Consider the following 26839-nt stretch of genomic DNA (forward strand, 5'->3'; position numbering starts at 1 on the left):
TAATCTGGGAGAAATAAAATACACAAAACGGGGAAAAAAGCTAAAAAGAAACCCCCAAAAAACAAAACACCATGATAATATCGTATATATCGTGATATTTTGGCAGGACAGTATCGCGCTATCAAATTTTGGATATCGGCCAAGCCTAGACTGAATATATTGATGTGTTTGCAGACTGGCGGCATGAGACTCACCGTCAGAACGGAGAGCAGCTCCTGGACGGGCAGCTCGGCCCTCAGCCGCTCCTTGAACGTGCGGATGGTCTGATGCCTCAGGTAGTAATAGGAGCCGATGCGGCCGTAAGTCAGCGGCTCGATGGTCCGCTCATCCTGGAGCATCGATGGAAATGACAATGCACAGTGAACTAAACATTAGCGATAGACCGGTATCTGTAAAATGGGCCGATGTTGGCCTCAAAATGGCCAGTCAGTGTCGTCCACCTCTGACATGCTGGAGGCTCCTCCCAGACCACAGCTAGTCAATATGTTTTTATTGTTATTATTTTAATATCAGACGTCTGGCCTGAGTATTCATTCCAGCCTGTGTTGGGGGCAGGAACTTGACCAACTGAGAGGTCGGGACTAACAATACTCTTCCTGTCTCAATATGAAGATGTTTTTGTACAAAGCTGCTAACCCACCTAAAAAAAAAAGGTCATTATCCCAGGTTTCAGTGGAGAGTTTTAGTGTCCCATGATGGTCTAAATGCTGTTTCAGAGGCTTTTCCACCCTGATAAGAATACAATTCTGGGAGAAACACTCAATACTTGTAATTTTCTGGAAGTTTTCACCATGACAAAGGTCAAAATTAAAAGATACTGAAATCGGCATAAAATATCAGCAGCTTCACTGTATTGTGTTCACTGTATATCTACCTACATGCCTGTCTGCGGTATGTGCTTGCCTACGCATGCATGTAGATGCACGTGTACGACACACACACAACAAACACACACACACACACACACACACCTCCTGTATCTCCATGCAGTAGGAGCACTCCAGCTCCCTTAGGCTTCTCTCCACCAGGTTGGACAGGTATTTGTTGATGGACTCCTTGGCTGACGTCTTCCAGGCTGTAGTAACTGGACAATAGAGGACAAAGTGTGAAAACAGAAAAAGGCCAAACTTAAAGGATAAGGCCGGTGTTTTTTAATGCATTGCTTACCGTCAACAAATATGAAATAACAAAATCGGCAATGATTTTGTTTTGCCAACAAGTCTCATCCATGTAGCCGGTGCCCAATGCAGCCATGTCCCAGCAGCCATAGAACTCCATTGTATTAAAAAAACGATTAAAAACCCGTCACAGAGCCATGCCGTTGCTCTGGGCAACATATTTCATCATCACGATGCACCGGGCCGGCCGACTTTTTCCTCAAACAACTTAATAAGCCGGCCGTAAACACGTTTGCGATCTCAGGAAAGTAGTTCCGTAGCACCGAAAATAGTCCCCGGCGTAATGAAGAATTTGTTCCCATTTGAATTTGATTATAACTACAACAGCCTGACTTTTCATGGTAACAGTTAGCGATTTTTAAAATGGAAACTATGTTTTTGTGAGCTGTATTTCAAGGTTTTTAGCTTACAATTGGAGCCAATGACTTCCGGTTGACGGCTAAAAACGGTACGTGGGAAGAGTAGAGCAAACGCATTGTTGATTTTGTTATTTTCATAGGATTTGTTGACGGTAAGCAATGCAGTAAAAAACACCCGGCCTTATCCTTTAATGTAATAAAAAGAGAAAAAAAAAAAGAAACAGAAATGGCCATTTTCCATTCTGTTAAATGAGATGATTGGGTCCTTTTGCACACTTTTATCACGCTGCTTTTATCCCTCTCCCTCCGGATAGAGGAGATAAACACCGCTAGACATGTTTAAGATGGGCTGAGCGATGAGTCGCGGTGCTAAAGCCACAGGCATATATGTAGGATTTTACAGCTTATTGATTTCAGTCATAACCCCGCAATGATCGCGGGTTCCCCCTCCTCCTGCATTTGTTTGACACTGATATGGTTTAACATTAGCCTTTGTCTCATCTGGGCTTATATCTGTGCCTAATAGAGAGCACAGAAAGCTATGGCGCAGTAAAATGGGCTGTTACTACTGTATCTGTATGTTGCGAAGGGGCTGAGATGGGTTTCGATCCCGCAGACTTTGTAGTGTTGAAGAATAAAAGCCGCAGCTGGGAGGAAAATGGCCGGCGCTTATCACCAAATGATTCCCAGGCTCGGCCGTTATTGGCTGAAACACGACAACCAGTGGCCAAAATGGGTTCCATGCCCGGGCTCTACTGTGTAAGAGTTACCACATGAGGCCCGGCAGAAGTGCACGCCACCGGGGTCTTCATTAGCCTCTAATGACACAAAACATTAAGGCATGTGTGTGTGTGTGTGTGTGTGTGTATGTGTGTGTGTGTGCGAGAATACAAAATAGAGGAGAGAAATATGATGTAGGTGGGCCGCAGATCATGGATGCTAAAAAGGGATTTAAAAAAAAAAAAAAAGCGAGAGAGAAAGGAGGGACGCGAAGAGGGAAGAGAAGAGTGAAGAGGAGTCAACTTTTGAAATTTGTGAATTAGGTTTCAATCAGCTGGGTTGAAGTGAAGAAATCATCTTCCTGAATGTGAAAGAAACAAAAAAACAAAACAAAAACCAAAACACATCCCGCAGGTATATCTTCCAAGAATTGATCAGTATTGATTAGTATTGGTCAAGCTGTTATTACTTCTGCCAAAGAGGTTATGTTTTCACCCGTTTTGGTCTGTCTGTCAGCAGGATATCTCAAAAACATAAAAACATATTTCCATGAAATTTGGTGGACAGATAGGCCTGGAGCCAAGGCATAACTGATTCAATTTTGATGGTGATCCGAAGCACCGATGTACCGATGTACACTTTAAGCCATAACTATGAAACTAACAGAGATAGACACTTGTTTCCAAATCCTAAGGGTCAAGAACCAATTTAACTTACAATTTAAGTGAAAGCAATTATGTGTTTGAGTGTAACAGCAAGTTGGAGAACTGTTCAACGAAGGTGGAGCTTTGCACTTTTCGAGTGCCTTCTAGTCTTGTTCTTCAGGGTCAGTGAATGTTTATATTTCATGCTTTGATCTCTTTGATCTGATCATAAATACAAAGAAAATACACATGGCGATATTTAATATACCAACTAATGGCCACACAAGCATGACGGAGCGACTCATACATGTTAAAAACAATAAGGGACAAAAATAATATGATGAGGGATTCAAAAACAGAAAAAAAAAAAAGAAACAGTGAAGAAGGGGAGCTTAGGGAAGTATAAAAAAAAAGAGAGAGAGAAGTCCTAGCAAAGAGATGAATACCAATAAGTCAGTTAACAGGTGGGGGGATATTAAATGAAGGTAATTTTTTTACAGTTGTCTGCATAATACATGCAAACCAGGGCCCACTCTGACAAATAGCCCACTCCTCAGATTACATTAAAACATAAAACGATATCTCCGCGGCCATCATACAGAATCATTTATCGCACAGCTGGGAGCGGGAGAAGAGTGGGGGGGGGGGGGGGGTCGGACCCGCCTCCCCGGGCCTGGAAGCAGCAGTTGAGTCGGGCGACGGCCATATTTAAAGTGTGTTTAATGTTAAGTATTTCCTTCATTATCATCGCTCCACATGTTGACAGCGCACAGTTTTGGGGGGGGGGGTGGGGTGGGGTGGGGGGGGCGGGGGAGAGCGTTTATTACCGAACACATTTCACAGTTCTTTACCGGCGGCTCCGGGCCTGTCTGATTAAGTCATGGCCATTAGCATCATCACCATTAGGCTCCTGATGGGACTTCGGGGGGGCCCGGAGACGTTTACGACACCCGCGGGACCCGGTGTGTGTGTGTGTGTGTGTGTAAGTGTGTGTGTTATGGGAGAAGGGGGGGGGGGGTCAAGGCCTGAGAGCAGCAGTGATAGATAAGCTGGTCAGATATAAAACACAGCTGCATAGAGACGATGTGGTGGTAGACATTACCGGGGTATCTGCAGGTTTCAGAAAGCAAATTTAAAACTTTTTTTTTTTCACCTTTAGAATATTTATAATGCTACCTGGAATTGAATTTATGATCAATTTAAAACCCCAAATGAAGACATAAAAAAGCTGCAAAAACCAGCCTGTTTCGGACTGTACATCGCTAATGAAAGTTGAATAAGAAAAAAAAAGACACCAGGAAATTAAATGTTTCCGAACATGATATCCAACTCTGTCTATTAAAGGAGATGAAATGAAAAAGAAGTTTGGCATGTTGTATTGCCCCTGTTCTGTGAGTGCACTTTTTTTTTTTTTTTAAAGAATATCAATTTTCTGAATCTTAATCTCTGTAAAAGTATGAATGGGCCCTATGTTATGTTTTAAATATAAAAAAAATGCAATTGCTTTGCTCGGAAACCTTGACTGGTTGTCTATGATCGTCTTAACCTGAACTGATTCTTGTGCGACTTTTTCATTCCACACAACTACGTATGAATTATGTATTATTATTGTTACTATTATTATCATCCTGGGTTTCAATGAGTGTTTTGCTGTGCTGTGGTTTAAATGCTTCTTCAAAGGCTTTTCCCTGACTCCTTGACAAGAATAATTCTTCGGAAAACGGTGAATCCTTGCCGTGTTTCGCATGAAAATGGGCAAATTTAAAGGTACTGAATATCAGCATGACATATCAGCAGCTTCACTCCATACTGATCCAGTATCGGCCTTCAGAGAGCCATATCGGTGGAGCCCTACTGGTAGGCCCCAGTCAGGGCCTGAATGGTAAATGCGGGCTGACAGCCGTGTAAATGCCAACAGGCTGGAATGTACTGGAATGGTCTCCGTCTACACATAGCAGATGTTTGACTGCAGAACACTGCTCTCCTTCAACCGGGCTGTGAGAGTAGACCGAGAATGTGAGTGTGTGTGTGTGTGTGTGTCTGCCTCTAGTTTTAGTCTTGTCTGAACTACTGTTGTTGTTAATGAGAGCTGGTGCGAGCAGGTTTCCTCTCACCTGGGGTTCATGACCAGGCGTCTGAAGAAGTAAGTCCAGGTGATGTAGTCCATGGCGTCCTGCTTGGAGGTGATGGTGCCTGCCGCGATCTCAGCGTTCAGGTGGTCTGACAGCACGCTGAGGAGGCTGGGGACGCAACGCATGATCGCATCAGATACGCAAGACGTACAGTATCCTGCTAAACAATGCTGTTTCACAGGTTATTATACCCTGCAGAGAACCAAAGTCTGTGGGAAAAACTGAATATTTTCATTTTGGGCAATTTTTTGGCAGAAAAATGGTCAAATGTAAAAATACAGAAGATCAGCACAAAATATTGACTATTGGCAGCTTCAGTCAAAGGATGTACTACGCATGCAATAACACTGTCAGTATAAATTGCAACTGACCATATTTTTTTTTTTTTTTTTTAGGGCAAAAAGGCATATACAGTACTGTGCAAAAGTCTCAGGCACATGTAAAAAAAACAATCCATAAAGCAAAGATGCTTTCAAAAATAATGAAATGAAAAGTTTCTCCATCCATATCAAAGAAATGTACAATAAAGAGCAGCCTACTGACACGCCAATGCAGAAAAAAATAAACATCAAAGATACATTTTATATAAAAAAAGCTAGGGTGCCTAAGACGTTTGCACAGTACTGTCTATCCATATGCTTGCATATCAGAAACCAGAGGATAACACACAGGACAGCACTGAAGTGCGACATTTTAATATAAATAAATGTCAGTTTTGCTACTCGCTATCACCAAATGACAAAACACAATAATGATTCAACCTATATCCAAGTTGATGAAACTTTTTACATTGTCTGTTCTAAACACCTGGTGTCTGGTAGATCTTTCCAGGGAAAAATCCTGGAAGTGATGCGTTTTACATTTCCGGTTTGTTTGGAATAAACAGAAGAAGAAGAACTGGGTAGTTAGCAAGAGCAGAGATACCCACCATGGCTGAACAGACAAAGAAAAGAGCGCCAACTACAGAAACCCAAACCTCAAAAACAGAACATGGAGGTCTGCCTCTCACCTGGACTCGACAGGGAAAGGCTCATAGAGGAACTTCTTGTAAAAGTCTTTCTTGATGTCGTGGACCAGGATGACCGCCTTGCCCTGGTCATCAAACTGAGGCCGGCCTGCTCGGCCCATCATCTGCAGAACATCTGGGAACGCGGCGGACGGATGGCAAAGAGATCAGCCGAGAGCAAACGCACCGCGACTAAACATTTATAGGACATGACATTACATAAAGATACACATGCTGCCCTTATAAGCTGGACATTCACACGCTCCTTTCTTCATATTCTGGGCGCTTCTCATTTGTCATGTGCTGCATATATCTTGGTATTGTCTTGTATTTCACATCCTTGGTAAAATACTGTACATATTTTTCTTTATTTTTGTCTCAGTAAGTTATACTGCTGGTATTTGTGCACTCTCATAATGCTGTAGTTCTTTTTTCCATACAAAATCTTGTTGTTAGTTGTGTTACACCCCTTATTTGTGCTATTGTTATTTATATCCTATTTTTCCTTGTTGTATCCTATATTTGCTGCTGCAATAAGCAAATTTCCCCAGAGTTTCATCTTGTCTTAAACAATTATACTGTAGATCCTCTAGTAGGCTTGGGCCGATATTCGATATTTCCTGAATATCGCAATATTTTGTGAATATCGCGATACTTCCCGCGATATCGAATACCTTGTTTCCTCCAATGCTTGAACAGTAAGATCACATTTCAAGGCTGTTAATAATAATACTCATTATTATAGCCTAGAAATTTGATGTAATTTGGAAGAAATAAAATCAAAAATGGGAAGAAATATAGTATATCGCGATATTTTGGCAGGAGTATCGCGATATAAAACTTTGGATATCGCCCGAGCCTAAACTCTACTTTGTTACTGTAGGTTGAAACACAAGTGTTACTGTATGCACCAATGAGCAAGTCTCTTGTGTGGACTAACAGACCTGTGATGGGGTAGTCCACGTAGCGCCTGGTTTTCCCATCATAATACTCAGTTCCCTTGACTATCACCAGGTGAGCGGGGAAGTTCCACCCCCCAGGCCAGCGTACTGGTGGCGATCAAAACTGTGAAAAGAGAACAGGAACTTAGTGAAATGCTATAGGGTGAGATGGGATGAAACTTTATTGATCCCTGGAAATTGGTAGGTAAAAAAGGCTACAACACTAGAATGTATTAAGCAGAACTATGAGAATAAAAAGTATGAAATAGAAATGTGAATTACATGTATGCAGGGTGTTCAAAATAAGCAGTAGAGCACACAGACAAATGAAATGAATGGAATATATACAAAAATATGAACTATACACAGTATGAAAATAAGTGAGAAATGGTAAGATACATGCAATATAAAAACAGGTGAGAAAAATATGAGAAAAATGTAAATTTACAGCATACATACAGTACGGCAGGTGCAAAATGTGAGTCGCACTTGCATTAGCAGATCTACAGAGGGCAATACATGAAATACAGAAAGCACATATATCTGTCCATCTATCATAGCTCAATAAAACAAATCATGTCAACAATAAAAAGCGTGAGATGAAAGCTTGTCATTTTTTCCACATTTCTGCCGTACAGTGTGCTCTGTGTGTGTGTGTGTGTGTGTGTGTGTGTGCATCAGGGTTCGACCGATATGGGTGTTCGAAGGTGTATACAGATATCTTTGGATGGAAGCTGCCAATATTTTGTGCTGATATTCAGTGTGCTGATATTCAGCTAATTTTTTTGTGTTGCCTATCTGCCAAAATCAGAAACAGGATTTAGACCATCATGGGACACTAAAACTCTCCACTGAAACTCAAGAAGATACTACTACAACTACTTATAATAATAAAAATAATGAAATATTGAGCATATTTGTGTGGAATCTGATCAAAATGTCTCATCAGAATCAGTTCAGGTTAAAGGCTTCCCAGACAACCAGTGCAGTATTGATCAATTCTACAATACATATGTAATCAATCAACCTACATCATATCCATCATATCAGAGGTGGACCACATTTTCAATAATATCCAATACTGGCCTGATGTATCAGGAATAGGCTCGGGCCGAAATTCCATATTATCGAATATATATATATTTTTATAAAAAAAAAAAAAAAAAAAAGTTTTTCACTTCAAGTACCAAACTTTTTTTTTTGGTTCCATTTTCCACAATCAGCCCATTTTTCTGGAAATAGCAGGAATGAGCAGATTACACCAAATGGCCAATGTTTCCTGCAATGCTTGAATGTTAAAATCAAATTTCTAGGCTGTTGATAAGAATAATTATTATTATAGCCTAGAAATTCGATGTAATTTGGGAAGAAATGAAATAAAATACCCCCCAAAAAACCTGGGGAAAAAACAAAAACACCCCCCTTTGTGATAATATTGTATATCGCGATACTTTTACGGGAAAGTATCGCGATATAAAATTTCTGATATCCCCCCAGCCTAACCAGGAAAACCCATATTCTGGTGTAACTACTGCGTCTACATGGCCGAGGTCCCACCTGGATCTTGCAGTTGACAAACAGCTCCTCCACGGTCTTCCTGTCTCTCTCGTGCAGGCCGGCGTGGTGCATGCCGATCCCGAACGCCAGCGTCAGCTTCAGGTTGGAGTCCCTCACCGTGCCGATGATGTCCTCGATCTGGGGGGGGGGGGGGGGGGGGGAGAACCACAGAACCGCACGGTCACGACTCCGCTCGCTAAACCCGAAAGAAGAAGAAGGGGGCCAAGCCGTGGGACGTGATGACAGGACTGAGGGGCTGACCTTCTGCCAAACCGCCGTCGTCAGTTCAGCCGATGACAACGGCGTATTAAATTAAACTGACTGGCTGGAGACACGCGACTTTTTTTTGAAAGGCAAGGCAAAAAAAAAGCTGGCGGGTGAAATTAGGAAAAGAGGAAGTAAGATACGGAATGGGATCGATTTAATATTCCAATAGTTTATGGCTGTTCGGATTTGTCTTAGTGTGCTCAAGATAGACAAGAGACACAACATCAGATACACATACTGTATACATATACGCCCCCATGCAATACCCATTACTGAATACAGTGCTAGGGTTTGACCGATATTGGGTTTTCAAGGTTGATATCGATATTTTACTTACTTTGTACTGATATTCAATATCTTTCATTCCATTTTCATTCCAAAAAATGTCAAGTATTCAGTGTTTCTCCCAGAATGTTTGGCAGGGCAGAAAAACCCTATGAAACAGCATTTAGACCACAGGACACTAAAACTCTCCACTGAATCTCAGCAATAAAAAATTTTATTCAACTCCAACTCACACACTTTGGAGGGTGTTCGTGTAAAATTTCCAAGTAGGAAATCTGTTTTTCCGATAGATCCGACAGAACATAAATGAGCCAGTAGTCTCTCCCTTTTGCCCCGCCTTTTAGGCAATTGCAATAAGCCAGTTTTGGCAATAAGAAGACAAAGCTAACACTAGTGTCTGCACTCAACACGTATGTAGGTTTCAATCTAACCTGCCAACTTGGAATTAACTTTATTTAAAGAACAGAGAATTTGACTGCCTAGATTGTGTCAGCAAGTAACAGACCAGAAGTTAAAAAAATTATGTGTATTTTGTTCAAATCTTAACATAGCAACACTTAGCTTGGTAGATCTATTTAAAATGTTTCTGACCAACTTGAGGAATTTCAAATGGATTAATTACTGACGTGATTTTACAATCAGCTGAATTTTTAGTTGAATCTCATAACTTTCCGCAAAGTAAGTAAAAGCTTATCCAGTTAACGTACGTGCCAAATTTTGCGCCATTCTGAGCTGTGGTTCATGAGAAGATTTTTATAAAGGTTTTTCAAAAAATCCCAAATGCCGTCTGGAAATTATAGACGCACATTATGGGTCCTAGAGACAAAAATGCTCAGTATATCGAGATACATATCTGTGCCAAATTTCACATCTTGAGGGCTTATCGAAGCGCCCCCTACAGGCCAATCAGTACCTCCGTGGCCAAGCAGCGAGTGACCGCGACCGAAAAAAAAGATGTTGATTTATTGAAAAAAGAGGACGGAACGGGAGCAAGGAAGAGAATGGAAGCCACCTCCAGCGGAGGAAGGAAGAGAGAGCTGTCGGGGCAGAGGGGGTAGTTAGAGCGGCGGGCGACCCCCGCTGAGAGCTAGGCAGCTAGCGCCAGCCGCCTGTCAGTCAAACAGCGGGGAGCTGAGCTGCTACACGGCCCGGTACAGAGGAACAGCAGGCAGCGGCATATATCACTGGAACACACACAGAGGCCAGGGACGCACTGCACATACAGAGAGGCTGGGCCTGGATTACAATACATTACATGTTTGTACGTGGGCAGCATGACAGGGTTTCTGCAGGTGTCACAAAGCCAAATTAAAGACTTTTAAAAGGTGCTATGTGTAGCATTTTTAAACATCAGTACATCATTGTTGTATTCATTTTGATTCATTGGTGTAATTACTGTAAACGAATGAGACCGTGGTGAGGATTGGTCGCCTCCGTCTCACACCAGTGGTATTGTTATTACGAGTGTTTTTCCAAATTAAGACTACATTTCCCATAAACTCCATTGCTTGCTGCCCCCCCTCCAACTCCCTGGTGTCTTTGGCTTTACTGAGGAGGATCGACGTGTTTGGAAGTGATTTTTCCATCGGCCTTTTGCGCCTTCCACCATCTGCCGTCGCCAGAAACTCTGAAAGCTTTAGCTCCGTTTGAGCTGGAGGAACAGCGCCCTCTACCCGGTGACATATGATGCAGCGTCGGCCAGTACAGGAAGCCGATCTTCTCGGCGATGGTCTCGTTTTAAAATGAATGCCAAGTAACCAGAAGAGTAACTTTCTCCCTAGCTCGTCAGGAAAACAATATAAAACTTGATTTTAGTTGTCCGTTTTTATAGTTTCTTTTACATTTTATGCACATTTCTGTGAACTCTGGCTGCTTGGTCAATATGGTGCACTTCTCTACTTTAAAAGAAACAAACTATACTTGTACCATTTATAGTTTTTGAGATAAAGAGCTTTTACACTAGTCAAAATCGGCGAGAATTGTTTACCCTTGACTTGAGTAATTAATAAAGCAGATATGATGCATATTTGTACTACTGACCCTGTTCTGTATTAATTTAAGAGTGGACATGCAGTGCAAAGACACTTTTTAAGTCCTTTAATTTAGACAATTTTAAGACTTTTTAAAACTCTAAGGATAGCAGATACCCTATGTAAAGGAAAATGGAGGCAGATAATATATACAGTATAACTGTATATATGTATATATAATATAAAAAAAACTGTATATATAATAAAAAAAAAAAAAAAAAAAAAAAAAAAATTTGATGCACTCTCTACCTCATAGCACTGCCTTGTAGCACTCCCTCGTAGCACCTATGTCCTGTTGGACCAGAACTTAGCTCTATAGCACTTACTCTCGTTGTTCTCTCCTATCTAGAAACTTGCTTGTGTTGTATGCAAATCTCATGTGTAAGTCGCTTTGGATAAAAGCGTCTGCCAAATGTGAAATTGTAATTGTAATTGTAATTGTAACTGCCTGTTATTCACTAAATCAGGATGTAGATATGGATAGGAACAGGTAATTGACTCATTTTAGCTGCCTGTCTGTCAGCTACTGATGCAAGAGGATGGTAACATCGGTGCTCTCTGGATAAAATAATCTATGACGTATCAGTAGAACTTGTATGTACAGTGCTGAGAATAGTAAGGATAGCTGCCATTTCTCTCTCTGAAATTAAAAACAGCAAGGCCCGTTGAAGAGCGGACGGCCCCCCCTCTATTAAAAAATAAAATGACTGTCAAATGGCACATGAGCGTATAACCGATGCAGTCTAGAATGTGAGAACTCTATTTTTTTTTTAACGCACAACCTTACATAACCGCGTTAGAGCTGGTTAAAGCCCGCAGAGCTCAGTGACACATGAATATATCTCAAGACAGGCTAACAGGCAACATAACTTATCTCTCTGGTCCGGCGTCCCGATTGGTCCGGGGGTATTTGGCGGATGTGCGCTTTGACGTTTAATCCCTTATACCGGGGCCTTTAAAAGTCACAGTGAGGCCTGGGCGTCGTAAAAGATGGGAGTTAACATGTTTTATGGGGGCCTGGTCGCCTTTCGCACTGCTAGAAAAGAAATATAGACGGCCGACATCAAAACCCGCGCTCGTAAAACCTCCTTCGCTCTCGCACTTGCTCACACACACACACACACACACACACACACACGCACAGGCTTTACACGGGGGCGCAAACACGCGGTGGAGCCGGCCCATTAATATACGCGGGCGGAAAATAATTCACATGAGCGATTTTGTGTGTGTGTGTGTGTGTGTGTGTGTGTGTGTGTGTGTAGGCCCGTTAGACATGCGTGTTGAGGTAATTACAAGTCCGCGGCTTATCAGTCCTGGGTAATTGAGTGCTGTAATAATATTAGCGTACTTTCGAAAAAAAAAAAACAAAAAAAAACGGGAACCCGGAGGAGCCGTTCGCTCACATCTTGAAACGATCCGAAGGTATGCGGAGACAATATAATGGAGGATGACACAGGCTTTTTTTTTCCGGCACAAGTTGGGTTGAATTCCCTCTAATTACACTTAAAGCGGCGCTTAGACGGAGACGGGGAGGGGGGGGGGGGGGCACAACTCGGCCAGATGAAGGAGGGATACATGGGATGTAGTGGAAATACAAGGAGGAGGAGGAGGCTGCGTTCGCACCGCGGCTGAAAAGCTACTCCCGAAGTCTGATCCTTCCCCTCATGTGTGACACAGGTTTGACGCTTTCTAATCGGTGTGAACAGGAAAAAGCCGAGTCAGCAGAGTCAGATGACTTGACACCTCAGTTCAGTCAAAACTCAAAAGTGCGTACCCGTAAGCGAAAACGTGTTGAAACAAAAAACACATGGGAAAGCCTTTTGGTTATCGTTACTCCGCGCACGCATGTCTTTTCAACGGGCTGTCAGTCCGCATTGCTATCAGACATGGGTTATATCCTAGAATAGATATGAACGGCGATCCAAAAAATTCAAGACTCGGGACCGAGCGGGACGGCCCGCAGTGTGAACACAGCTACGGAGCTTTTAAGACCGACGGGGGAGGGAGGAGATAAGGAATCAAACAGAGAGAAGGCGGCACGCTGCTATATAACACAGAAGGTTTAATAGAATATTATGCAACAGGCGGTTTCGCCCAAGTCATCTTGTTGGACAAAGACGCTTCCATGCTGATAGTTCCCACAAAGAAGAGCTAGAGCACGCTTTATGAAAAATGGAATAGGTTGCTGTGCTGGTAAACAGGGAGCTTATGGCTTGCTTGCTTTCTCCTGTTTCTATTTGATTCTATTATCTATAAATGGCATATTTTCCATTTTTCTCTAGATATGGCTTTTAAATCGATTTCTGACAGTTATTCTCCACTGTAATGATAAAAGTTTAGACTCAGGTAAAGTTGAGTGCCACACCTGATGTGTACTCGCTTCATGGCACATCCACGGTTTGGAAGTTGCTGTGAGTTAGTGCTGTAAGGCAGAGAGGCTTTGTAGTTCTGTCACAAATCTCAATAACCACATCTGGTGCCGTCATGCAGGCTCATTGGAAAATTGGCTAAACATAATAGCTGAATATGTAACAACCAGGCTAGAAAAAGAGAGATACCTGGAGGAGATTGTTGTGGAGCGCATATAGATCCATTCAGTGACGCTATAAGTAAAAGTGAAAGTGATAAAGTAGATTTGCTTCCATATTAAATAGTTACTGTGACACAGTAAACTGTCTTGTCTTTAGCTCTAGTCTCTACTCCAAAACATGAAGAGTTGTAGCTTGAGAAGAGTCAGCTCAGTTAACCTGAACAAACTGTTAGCTAGCTAACTAGCCAGCAGGCCCATTTTTAGCAAAGAAACCAATGTTAATATGACACTACTATCTCCTACTGACACTAGCTTCTACTAGATAGATTAGCTAGTGTGCAAATTGGAAGGGTTAACAACAAAACAGTGATAGTTAGCTGACCAGATACTACGCTTAGCTAGCTAACATTTTCTAAACACAAAATTGATCAGATGCATCAGTGGCAAAATGATCACTTCCCAGTCAAAAACGGCACAGAAATGAACCATGGACCTCCAATATGGCTGCCAGAGGGTGCGTGGCCCTCAGTAGTGCAGCCCTGTGGACTGTTTGGGTGTTGTGGGACGTACCTCTCTCTCGTCCTGGTGCAGCCACTGCTTGGGGTCGTCCTCGGTGGCCAGGTAGGCGATCAGGTCCAGGGCAGTCAGCCGGGTCTGCCGCCGCGACGACACAAAGATCAGCACCGGCTTGGCTGGGGAGTGGCTGCGTATCGCTGGGAGGAAGACAGGTATGAACATATGGACTGATACTAGTGACCATGCAGAACATACAAACAATTTGGGGAAATTAAGTGAACCATTACCATAATAATTCATTACACCTCCATATGACCAAAGCATACTGTGGTATTGGTGAAACAATCGATGATGGACTTGATGTTATATGTTGAGGATGTAACCTATTTATAATTAGCTGCATGTTATAATTGCTTCACTAAATTACTGCTGGCCCTGTGATGGACTGGCGACCTGTTTCCCTGCCTTCTGCCCAGTGCATGCTGGGATAGGCTCCAGCACTGAACAGAAATAAGTAGGCAGAGAAAATGAATGAATGAATGAATGAATGAATGAATGAACTAGTCATAATCTAGTCGTAACTCTTTTTTGCACTTTGCTTCACACTTATGCACTGCTGCACTTCTTTTAAAATGTTGTATTTTACTTGATCTTATGCATTCTATATACTCTATTTTTAACTTTATTTTTATTATTATTATTCAGTGGGTTTTATTTTCCATCTTATGTTATGCATTCCTCATTTTTATCTTATTTTTACTATTATTATCAAGTGGGTTTTATTCTCCATCTTATTTTACATTAATTATGGCATTCTATCCCTGTTTTTATGCTCATTCTATGTCTATTTTCATGTGAAGATGCATTCTATGTATTATATTCTCATCTTATCTTATTTTCGCTATTATTATCAAGTTTTATGTGAAGCACTTGTAAGTATGTGAAGCATGTCATTTCTTTGTTGTAAAGCACTTTGAGCTGCATTTCTTGTATGAAAGGTGCTATACAAATAAAGTTTATTATTATTATTATTATTATTATTAGATGGTAGTATCTGCTGCAAATGTTACAGCAGTAAGTTAAGCCTCATTTGCTTATAGTTAACAGAGTAAGTGAACAAAAATATGACACAGAGCTTTCTAATGAAATGTCATAAAATATGAAAAATTAGCCTATGCAGATAAGTTATATGTTGTGGAAAACACAGGTATGTATGAATGTGCATTAAAGCCATTACATACATGTGTAAATGTATGTATATGTGTGTGTGTGTGTGGCTGTGAAGTTGCACCTTGGAAGGCGGGCTTGTTCATGCTGGCCATGCGGGGGCAGTAGTGCTGCCCCGGGAACCCGTGGATGTGAACCTCCAGCGGGACGGGGCGGACAGAAGGACGGAAATTAAACAAGCCCACCTGTTACACGGCGAGAACCAAGAGGGGGGGGGGGGAGAGAGAAGAGAGGAAAGAAAAGAAAAAGAGAGAAGAAAAGAGAGAGTTAATGTGAGCAGCTGGCAACACGGAGGCCCCCATCTGGCTGTAATGTGAGCTGTCTGTCACTGTCACTGAAGCACAGAGCAGACAGGGGCCGGACTCTGAGGGTGTGGTGTAGAGAGGCATGTTATAGTGTGGTCTGGGTCTGTTATGGTATAATATGGTGTGTTATGGTGTTATGGTGTGTATGTTACCGTGTGGTGTGCTGTGGCGTGTTATGTTACGGTGTGTTTTATGGTTATCTTGTGGTGTGTTATGGTGTAAGTGTTATGGTGTGGTGTGTTATGTTACGGTGCGGTGTGCTATGTTGGGATGTGGTGTGTTGTGGTGTGATGTGGCTTCGATCAGGAAACTGAACTCTTGGCACGACAGGGAGGTTACATTCATTCATAGGCACAGAGCCGACAGGACAAACAAACCGGGCTGCAGAGCAACTGGAGGACGTTCAACCTTCATTCATCAGTTCCAGTCGGGAAATATATCATGTAATCATGTAATAAGATCGTGTAATATATTGATTTTCTATTTCTTCTTTCTATTTCTTCTGAAGTCAAATCAGTGTATTTCCACGCTTCACAGACGCAGGCAGGTCTGGCAAAAAATAGACCATAAGCAGAAAAGTGGTCTTCATAGTGTGTTCTGAGGTGCGTTATCATGTATTATAGTGTGTTATAATATGTTGTGATGTGTATGGTGCATTGTGGTGTGTGTGTGTGTGTGTGTGTTCAAGTGTGTCGTGGTGTGGTGTGTGTGTGGTGTGTTGTGGTGAGGCCTGGCGCGTGTCTACACATATCTTACAGGCCCTGGATAATGGATTGGGCAACTAAATAGAGCGGGCCAGTCCAAACAGCAGCCGGCCGGCCGGCCAGGCAGATTTATGGATGGCCAGGCAGCCGATCTGGCTTGCCAATGCTGCTTCGCTGCAACAGTTACAAAGCGTTTACACAACCCCCCCCCCCCCCCTTGGACCTTCCCATAGCACTGAGCAGGCCTGGCAGCGGAGCAAAAGCCAAGCTAGAAAATTAGCCATTCTGAAATCTAGCTGTGATGATGCAAAGGTTTGATTAATCCCTACAGACAATACTATAAGTTGATATTATAATGGTCAGTGGCTCTGGCCCAAAAGAGGAAAAAGGAAACAATGTGGCGGTAAGTGGAGTGATTTTGGGCATTTCAGGGGTAATAAGGAGGGTTAGACTGATATATGGGTTTGCTGATAAATCGGGCCAATATTGGCCTTTTGTTAAAAAAGCTTGATATTAAAACCAATGCAATATTGAGGTATCAAGCCTGACAGTTCCCATGGTGTTATGTAGTACTTTCAGCTGCCTTCTGAACTATGGAAGTTCCAAGGAAAGGACCGGTAAGCAAATGTTTCCACATAGTAGTTATTCAGTAATGATTTCACTACATTAATGTGGTACTGCTAATCATGCTAATAGTTACTCCTTATTACCAGAAATGACCTCCTTTCTGATCATTTCTATGTGATTTCTATGTTATTATCCAGTAACATGTAAAGTGCTACCACAGTTATTTCCCACTGGCAATGTAAATAGTTAAACACCGACCCATACATCTCAGCTCGACTGGGCCTTCATCAGTGTGTGTAAAACATTGATACAGACCTTCGGAAAGCCGTATCAGTCGAACCCTTGTAATAAGGATCCTTTGGTATGGATGTGATGCTCCTCTCTGCTGCAAGCTGACAGGGCAAGTCATCCATCCGCATCGCTACAGCGATTTCGGATGATTATGTGAGCAACTTAAGCATGGCGTCCAGAGACACAGGACTCCGGACGATTATGGAGATAAACTACAACATCAGCTCTGGGCCAAACGTATCTGTTTATCTTAATAACTATTATTATATGCGTTTAATCAAATATGAAGGGGGGAGGCAAGACATGAACCGTGGAAACGCGGAGCTACGCCGAGAATGTGGTCTGCGGGTCGGCTCGGCTGCGGCGGGGCTCTCGGGACACGAAGCCAGAGCTCGCTATCCTTGAAACGAGGGAGCTTACGAAGATGATCCTTCCATCGGAGCGGGGAACAGAGGGTCAAGAAGGTGAGAGGAATACATTAAGGACACTGTAGTAAAGATCTCTATTTTCTTTTCTTTTTCCGTTTTCTTCTCTTTTTCCACTTCCTTTCCTCACCTACCTCACTTCCTTTCCTCTCCTTTCCTCATCATGAATTGGCTCTTGACCACACCCTTTGTCACCCCTCATTTACCTGATTGAGTTCACCCGATCATTCCTTATTTGGAGACTGCACTCCCTCTCACTCACTCTCTCACCTTCGCATGGGGCGGCAGTTTTGGTAAGGGGTTTCTTACTCTTTAGTTCTTATCCTTAGTTCCTTGTTAGTTTAACTGGAAACTTTATTTATTATTTCTTGAAGATGGACATGCAAGCCTAATTTGACCTATTTGTGTTAAGTTTTTAATCTTGTATTTGTTTTCTTTCAGATTCAAGCCCATGTGTGTCTTTTCTTCCTTTCATGCTCAAATGCAATTATTTGATTTGGAGAAATTAAACCTTTATTCAGAGGATTGACGTTTCCTGGCTTCTTTCAATGCATTCTGATCCGATGCCCATGACGATAGACAACTTTTTTATTCTGAACCTCCTACTTTACAGACACTGTGCTGTCTATGGGGGAAATTTTTTTTTTTTTTTGGGTGTCGAAACGGGATGTCTGACCTGTCCGATGCCCAGCCAGTCGGCCAGGTCCCGAGCGTTGGCCAGGGCGGTGGACAGGCCGACCACGCGGACGCTCTTGGAGGTGTGGGAGGAGATGAAGTTGGTCCGGGACACGATGACCTCCAGCACCGGGCCTCTGTCCTCCCCTGGAATGAGACACAACGGTACGGTCCCGGTGTTTATACGTTTTAGTGTCATCGCAGCAAAGAATAAAGCTTCCACACACTCTCAGTTTCACATTTATCGTGACAAAAAAAGCTTCTTCAGAGCATATCATCACAATAATATACGCCTATAGTGGCCTTTTACGGTATAATAATCCACAGCATTTTCATACAAAATGGTCAATTATGCAACTCTAACAGTAATTCAGCCTGTACCCACTTCATGAAAGCTTTTATGATTTTATGATTTTATGATTTGTTGTTCTCAACAGTGGTGTTAGGAGTATTTCTTTTGCACGTTGTATTTATACATTTAAGTATTCAAAAAGCAAGGTATCATAGAGTTTCCCCTCACACTGTCAAGGTGGGGTGGGTGGGGTGCCTTATCATGAGTTTCAGTGGAGAGTTTTAGTGTCCCATGATGGTCTAGATACAGTTTCAGAGGCTTTTACACCCTGACAAGAATAGAATTATGAGGGAAACACTGAATACTTGTCATTTTTTGGTATGAAAATGGCAGAAGAAGGCACAAGATATCGGCTATCAGCAGCTTCAATCCAAAAAATTGTACTGGCCTTCAAAAACCCATACTGATAGAACTCTAGCTCTTCAGAGAGAACTCAAATAACAAGGATGCCCTATACAGTATGTCCTTTTTGTACAGAATCCCAACAGGTTTGTTCCGGAGTCTTACCGAGCAGGTGGATCTCGTCGATGATGAGGATGGCTACTTTCTGGACGTAGCTCCGGTTCTGCCAGCTTCGACTCACCCCGTCCCACTTCTCCGGCGTGGTGACGATGAGGTCGGCCTGGGCTATGGCTCTCATGTCGGGGGTCACGTCACCCGTCAGCTCCACCACTCTGGGGAGAGGGATGGAGACAGAGAGAGAGGAGAAAGAGATAGAGAGAGAGAAAATGACTATATGGCAGGAGTCCATGTAGGGGAGGGTCAGGTATGTCCGATCCCACTCACTTCTTTCCCAGTTTCTCCTCGATCCTGACCTTCCAGTCCTCAATCCTCTCTCTGACCAGGGCTTTCAGGGGGGCGATATACACCACCTGAACACATGGGAACACAGTGAAGTTACACACAGTATAAAATGAGTCAAAGAAACATTACCGGGGTTCGCATCGTAGGCTTGATGTAAAATGCCACAACTTTTCTGTGATTTTCCATGACCTAAGCTTTCAGGTGCATGGAGCACAAGAGCCAACGATCTACCAGGGACACATGGATGATTTTGGTTTCTAAAGTTTTTAAAGCAATATTCCACTTAGTTTTAACATGGGGGTTATTCTGCACTGGACCGCCATGAAAACCAGAATATAAACGAATCACCAAGATCAGATGCAGCTGGACGAGTTTGTAGCGTTTGTTTTACTTCCCATTCATTTGAATGAGGCCATGAAAATAGACTGAAAACTGACATTTAACAAAACAATCAAGCAATGCTGGGTCCTTCATCATTTTGCATTTTTATTCTTGGTTTAAACTAAAATTAGTATTTAAAAATAAAAGTAGATCAGGTCTCCCAAACAGGAACTATGTCTCCTAAATGGTATGTTCTCTTCTATCAATAAAAATTATATTTGGCGAAATTATGTTCTAAAACGTTGGACCCACAGCCAGTTGAAAATCACAGTACCAGGATCTGTTGTTGAATCTGTTCACCAACGTGTTAAATGTCAGTTTTCAGGTTATTTTCATGCTTCATTCAAATGAATGGGAAGTAAAAATCCGAATGCTACAAACTCGTCCAGCTGCATCTGATCTTGGTGATTAGTTTATAATCTGGTTTTCATGGCGGTCAAATGCCGAATAACCCCCATGTTAAAACCAAGTGGAATATTGCTTTAACGGCTGTGCTGAACAACGGTATAATCTACCAAAAAACCCTCGAAGGCAACAGCAACACTGACGAAGCCAGGCAAACCTTGGCTCCTGGATACTTGTTGAAGACTCGGAACATGGCCATCTCGGCGGCGATGGTCTTCCCGGAGCCCGTGGGCGCCCCCAGCAGGACGTTGGTGTCGGTTTGGTAGAGCGTGTGGAAGATCTGCGTCTGGATGGGGTTGAAGTGGGTGAACTTGTACAGGCTCTCGTACTCCCGGTTACCCAGAGCGGTCACCGGCAGCGGCTGCAGGTCCAGCAGCTCTGAGACGGGGACGGTAACGGGATGAGAGGAGAGGGAAACTTGCATTCAATAATATTGCTGTTTAAAGAAAAGTTATGGGTAACACTTTACCCATAATGCTATAATTTATGTTATTTTATCATTAGTTTGTAAAATCATTTGTTTATAAATTATATATTGTATCATAGCTGATAAGAGACGGTAAAAAGGGTAAAAAGCTATGATACAATATATAATTTATAAACAAATTATTTTATATTACACAAACGAATGATAAAATAACAAATTATAGCATTAGTAATAATTAGTAAACATTATTAATGATCATTTCATTGTTTGTTAACAGTGAAATAACTATAACTAAAGTTTAATTAACTATCAATTTACCATTTATTAATGATGGTTATTATAAAGTGTTACCAAGTTATGACATATGTAGTAACTTTCATTTAAATGGAAACAGAACATAACTGTCATGTAACTCAGTGGTTCTCAAAGGGGGGTCTGGGGACCACCAGGGGTCCTTGAGGGGGTTCCAGAGGGTCCCCAGCAAAAGGGGAATAATTTATTTTCACTATAATTCCATCCATAAGTAAAACAATGACAGAATGTATGACTATTTTGGTCATGGGTTTCATACACTTTCTGTAATAAAACATCTAAAAGCAAAAATCTTATCAGATGGGGGATCCTGGGACAAAAAATGGGGGTCCGTGATCTAATTTGAGTCAGTTTAGGGGTCCTTGACATGAAAAAGTTTGAGAACCATTGATGTAACTGACACACTGATGTAATTTGAGATCCAATCTTTCTAATAAAATACATAAATCCTGTAATCGAGGGAAAATCTAAAAGAATGAAAAATCTGAAAATGGGAACAAATAAAATGGAATTTCGTGAAAACGGATTTCTCCGAGCCCCAAATACTTATGTGTGTATGTGTGTGTGCTTGTGTATGACTGCTAGTGTCACAATAACCAAAATTTCACAACTACTTCCGCTTCGGAAAAATTGAATTCAATACCAAAAAGAAGAAGAGGAGGAAGGAGGATTTGGACAAACTAAAGTATCGTAGCAGGACTGAATTTTTAGATATTAAACTCTGGTATCAAAGTAAACATTCAACAGTAGTGTGTGTGTGTGTGTGTGTACCAGTGTGCGGGGGGTGTCTCTCAGGCAGGATGAGGTGCTGGAAGTTGATGATGCAGACGGCCTCGGCCCCCAGCCACCGGTCGGACACCGCCCGGATGTAGTACTGGGACGGCAGGGGCTCAAAGATGGGGATGGTGAACACAATGTTCTGGGGCTCCCCTGTTACCACCTACAAGGACACACACACACACACACACACAAAGGTACAGGACATAAGAACATGAAGACGCATGCCTCATGTGTGTTAGGGTTCGACCAATATGGGTTTTTGAAGGTTTTCTGAAACAGCATTTAGACCACAGGAGACTAAAATTCTCCGCTGAAACCAAGATTAATAATAAAACTAACACCTGATTTTTTTAATAAAAGGCTGATACTTGGCCTGATGCATCACTCTGCTGTGTGTGATGTGGGGAACACCGACCTGTTTCTTCTGCAGGAGGAAGTACTCGGAGTGGTAGATGTGGTCGTTGACGGGATCCTCCACCCACAGCCACCAGGGCTCGCCCACCGAGCCATGGACCTGAGCAACGGAGAGAGGGAGAGAAGGTTATACTCTGTTATTTTAAACAGGCGCTTAGATGCATTAGCACGAACGGTGGTGCAATGTTCAGGAATTATATAGAAAATAGGATGAACACAAATAAAAATAAGAAATGCAAATATTTTTAACAAATACTTTGGTGGTCCTAAGGGTTTTCATGAGTTACCAAACTTAAAAACATTGGTGAATTGGTTCATTAATACAGTGATTCTCAACCTTTTTCATATCAAGGACCCCTAATTTAGTCCACATTAGAGCCACGGACCCCCATTTGATGAGATTTTGTCTCTCGGACCCATATCTGAGAATATTTTTATTGTTAGATATGATTTTGTCCAGAATTCCATGACTATCTGTATTGTAGGTAGAGAGATAACAGTGAAACTATGATCAAAATAGTCTTTTTTTCTACATTCTCTAATTGTGTTAACTTCTTGTAAATTAAATAATGCTGAAATTTAACAATTCATCAAGTTGCTGGGGACCCCCTGGAACCCGCCCAAGGGCCCCTGGTGGTCCCCGGACCTCACATTGAGAACCACTGCACTAATACACACAAAAAACACTGATTCACAAATGCATAGTAAGCCATGTAACAAAGGTAAACTGATTTATTGATTATTGGATGCAGATTCAACATTGAAAATTTGTTGAAAAAAAGGAAAATATATTTGAAATATATTATATTGAAAAAAAACCTGCTGGATTTTTTTAAAAAGGTATCAAAGCATTTGTTCGTGGATGGTCAAAAATCTTTGTGTTTCTTATTTTTATTTGTATTCAAAGTCTATCTATTTCTGAATATTGAACCTCAATTTACTCCATACATTAGCTGTGAGAGACAGCAGGCACAGGTAAATGGAAGTATACAAAATGTCACTATGTTGTGTGTGTGTGTGTGTGTGTGTGTGTGTATGTGTGTGTGTGTATGTCTGGCAGCCTGTTTACAGATGACAAACAGTCGCTCTGGCCTGCTGCGGGGAGGTTTATAGCGGTGTGGCTGTTAGCTCAACTCACCCACATTACAGTACAACAGCTAATGCCTTTCTGCTGCTGTGGAAAGAATGGCTGGCTAACCGCCGGAGACAGGTTTATGGGACGCTCGAGTTTCCACAGAAAAAACACACACACACACACACACACACACACACACACACACACACCGCCGCCACCTACGTACAGTACCGCGTTTCCCTAAACAAGTTAGTGGTTTTCTGGCATAGAGGCCACATAGGAATATATGGCACTGCCTGAGAAAAAGAGCAATAGTGGGATAAAGTAGGGACATCATTCAGTCAATGACATCCACCTCTGATATGATGAAGGTTCCTTCCTGAACATGGCTAGTCAATATGTTTTTATTATTACAGAGGGTCTGGGTTTCAGTGGAGAGTTTTAGTGTCCCATCATGGTCTAAATCAGTGACTCTCAACCTTTTTCATATCAAGGGTGATGAGATTTTTTGTCTCTCGGACCCAAATCTGAGAATATTTGTGTTGTTAGATATGATTTTGTCCAGAATTCCATGACTCTCTGTATTGTAGGTAGAGAGATAACAGAGAAACTATGATCAAAACAGTCATTCTTCTACATTCTCTAACTTCTCGTAAATGAAATAATGCTGAAGTTTAACAATTCATCAATTTGCTGGGGACCTCCTGGAACCCCCTCAAGGACCCCCCGGTGGTCCCCAGACCTCACGTTGAGAACCAACGGTCAAAAAGCCGTTTCAGACGCTTTTCCACCCTGAAAAGAACACAATTCTGGGAGGGGGGAAAACGCTGAATACTTGTCATTTTTCGGGGCATGAAAATAGTCGAATTTCAGTCAGTATCAGCCTCCGAAAAACGCCCGTATCGGTTTAACCCCCCGGAATAAACGGAAATAGAAGTGGGAACGCCAGCGGCTATCTGTTTAGGCTTTCGTAAATGAGTCAGTACGGTCTTGGTTTCCTGGGTGCCGTCGGGGAGGAGGCTCATGTGTCGGTACATGTGTCCTGGCGATGCAGCCGGATCAGGGCTAAGCCAGCGAGTGTTCCATTACCACTCTCCCATGAACGGAGCATGCATTGCTAATCGGACATAAACATTCATCTTCATATTCGGCCCCGCTACAATGAGCTTCCTATTCCGCTCGGATTCCGTGGCGAACTCAGGAGTAAGCTTCCCATGATCCCCCCCCCCCCCCCACGCCCCCCCCGCCCCTCGCTGGCCGCCGAGGTGGGACGCGCCGGGGCGGAGGACCCGGAGGCGTTCTGGCCGCGGTCGAGGGACAGATGGGAAGGGCTCGCCGTCCGGGGAGGACAGTAGCATCTTTGCAACAACAGGGCGGAGGGAGTGGAAGGGGGCAATCGGTAGAATTTTAAGCCCTACACACACACACACACACACACACACACACACACACACACACACACACACACACACACAGCTCGATGACAGACGATGGTCCTACAAGCAAGCGACCACCGACAATTCATAGACGACGAAGCCTCACTCAAAAAAAAAGAAAAAAAAAAAAAAGAAGTAAATCCCAACACTTTACATTAAGTGTTCATTAACTAATGTTAACTAATGCATTTACTACCATGAATTAAACATCAACAACATTAACAAAGATTAGTTACTATTAAATGCACAATAAACAACTGTATTAAGTAATGTTGTTATACGTTTGTTAATAATATTAACTATTAACTAACATGAATTAAGCATGAACAGTGACATTAACAAAGATGAGTTAATATTAAATGCACAATAAACAATGTTGTTGTATATGTTTGTTAATGCCAGTGTATTGTATAAATTAAGCTTAAGTTTAGGGGACAGTGTGCATTAATAAACATAAGAACCATATTTAGCCATACAGGCTAATTGAAACTCTAACTCTTCATGTATTACTTAAACATATACTGGCATTAACTAAAGTGAGTAAGTCACAACAAGCATTACCTAACGTGAATAGTGTGTTAGTGTGTTAATGTAAAGTGTTTCGAGTATTATTATTCCAGTATTTAGCATGGTGATTGATATATTACCTCTTCACTAGACATTTCTGTTGGATCCCTGCTCTAATTAGCTAGCTCACTCCTCTCTATGACTTAAAGGAATAGTTCACCCAAAAATGAAAATTCTCTCATCATCTACTCCCCCTCATGCCAAATGAAACACAGGTGAAATTTGTTAGTCCATATAACACACAGGGAGGCTGCCAGCACAACTTGGTAGCAGCCTTCTCCAAAACAACTGAAGTCAATGGGGACCTGTTCTTTAGAGTTCCAAAACAAAAACAGACAAACAATCACACTGTGAATAGAAAGACCTATACGCCATTATTTGTTGCAAATCAATCAGCTGTAGTTAAAATTTGCACTAAATGATGGTGTAAATATACTGTAGGTCTTTTTGGAACTCTGAAGAACTGGTCCCCACTGACTTCAGTTGTTTTGGAGAAGGCTGCTATGGAGTTGTGCTGGCAGCCTCCCTGTGTGTTATATGGACAAACTTCACCTGTGTTTCAACTGGCATGAGGGGGAGGAGATGATGACAGAATTTTCATTTTTGGGTGAACTATTCCTTTAATTGTTTGGGCCGATTACAGGCCACCATAGCTCAAGGGAACGGTAGGAATGGGCTGTCTGTACCAGAGACTTTTGTAAGAGAAAACTAACTTTAACGTCCCTTTAAGAGACAGCGTAGATAAGGCAATCCCTGAAAAGAAAATCTACTAATCCCCTCTCATTAGCGAGAGTCGCTAGCGGCACTCGAGGGCAACTTCCAGAAGTCGCGGCTGAAAAAGTGAAAAAGCGCTCGTGGGACTCTGTACATACAAACGCCGCGGGGGGGGGGGGGGGGGGGGTTTCGCCAGCTGCTCGCGCTTGTTTATTTTCAGAGGCGACGGGGGTTGTCGCGGCGAGGTTCGCACTTTCGCTCATTACTCTTCCTCCCGCCGGTAAGAGAAGCGGGGGAAAAGCACAGCGCGCTTCTTTTTCCCCCTGCTGACAGACCCGAGGCACGAGACACGCTCCATGACATACTGCTGCTGCTAGGAGAGCTTTCCCGGGCAGCTCAGAGGTGTGCTGAGACACGGCCGCTCTTCCTGAAGTGGGGTGTTATTTATGCATGTGTTTGAATGCGTGTGTGCTGTAAATAAAGAAACTGAAGGGAGCTTTAAGTTGGACTAAAATGTGAGACTGGCACAATCAGAAGGGTTCTTTATGATCTAACACTGTGCAAAACTAATTTATGAAGGGCCTGCTTATGAATACAGGTACGTATATTGGAAATTGGGGCTCAGACCAGCGCAAAATGGTCTAGCCATATCCAAGCTGCAGGGAGACATCAAATAACCCCTGTAAGCATCTAATCCACCCTTCTAGACTCATTCACTCCTCAAGACTGTAAAGAAAATACCCCAGGCATCATATCATATGCTGATAGATAGCATGGGAGTACAGATGCAAAGAGCACTGAAAGTTTGAC

General features: G+C 42.4%; 1 protein-coding gene across 1 annotated transcript in view; it reads right to left on the reverse strand.

Annotated features, from left to right (window-relative positions):
• Nucleotides 1–26839, reverse strand: part of ascc3 (activating signal cointegrator 1 complex subunit 3) — a 144259-nt gene that overhangs the window by 15564 nt on the left and 101856 nt on the right. The window contains 16 exon segments of the mRNA XM_071534812.1: nucleotides 195–329; nucleotides 972–1055; nucleotides 1057–1084; nucleotides 5016–5141; nucleotides 6043–6175; nucleotides 6984–7068; nucleotides 7070–7104; nucleotides 8522–8675; nucleotides 14223–14365; nucleotides 15460–15580; nucleotides 18364–18509; nucleotides 19222–19388; nucleotides 19501–19586; nucleotides 20462–20682; nucleotides 21815–21983; nucleotides 22239–22337. Coding sequence (XP_071390913.1) covers nucleotides 195–329; nucleotides 972–1055; nucleotides 1057–1084; nucleotides 5016–5141; nucleotides 6043–6175; nucleotides 6984–7068; nucleotides 7070–7104; nucleotides 8522–8675; nucleotides 14223–14365; nucleotides 15460–15580; nucleotides 18364–18509; nucleotides 19222–19388; nucleotides 19501–19586; nucleotides 20462–20682; nucleotides 21815–21983; nucleotides 22239–22337 — 1932 coding nt within the window.

This window comes from Centroberyx affinis, unplaced genomic scaffold (genome assembly GCF_046629955.1).
Source record: "Centroberyx affinis isolate AG114_WGS23_722 - 3 ecotype Tasmania unplaced genomic scaffold, CSIRO-AGI_Caff_v1 ptg002631l_1, whole genome shotgun sequence".
Taxonomy (NCBI): Eukaryota; Metazoa; Chordata; class Actinopteri; order Beryciformes; family Berycidae; genus Centroberyx; species Centroberyx affinis.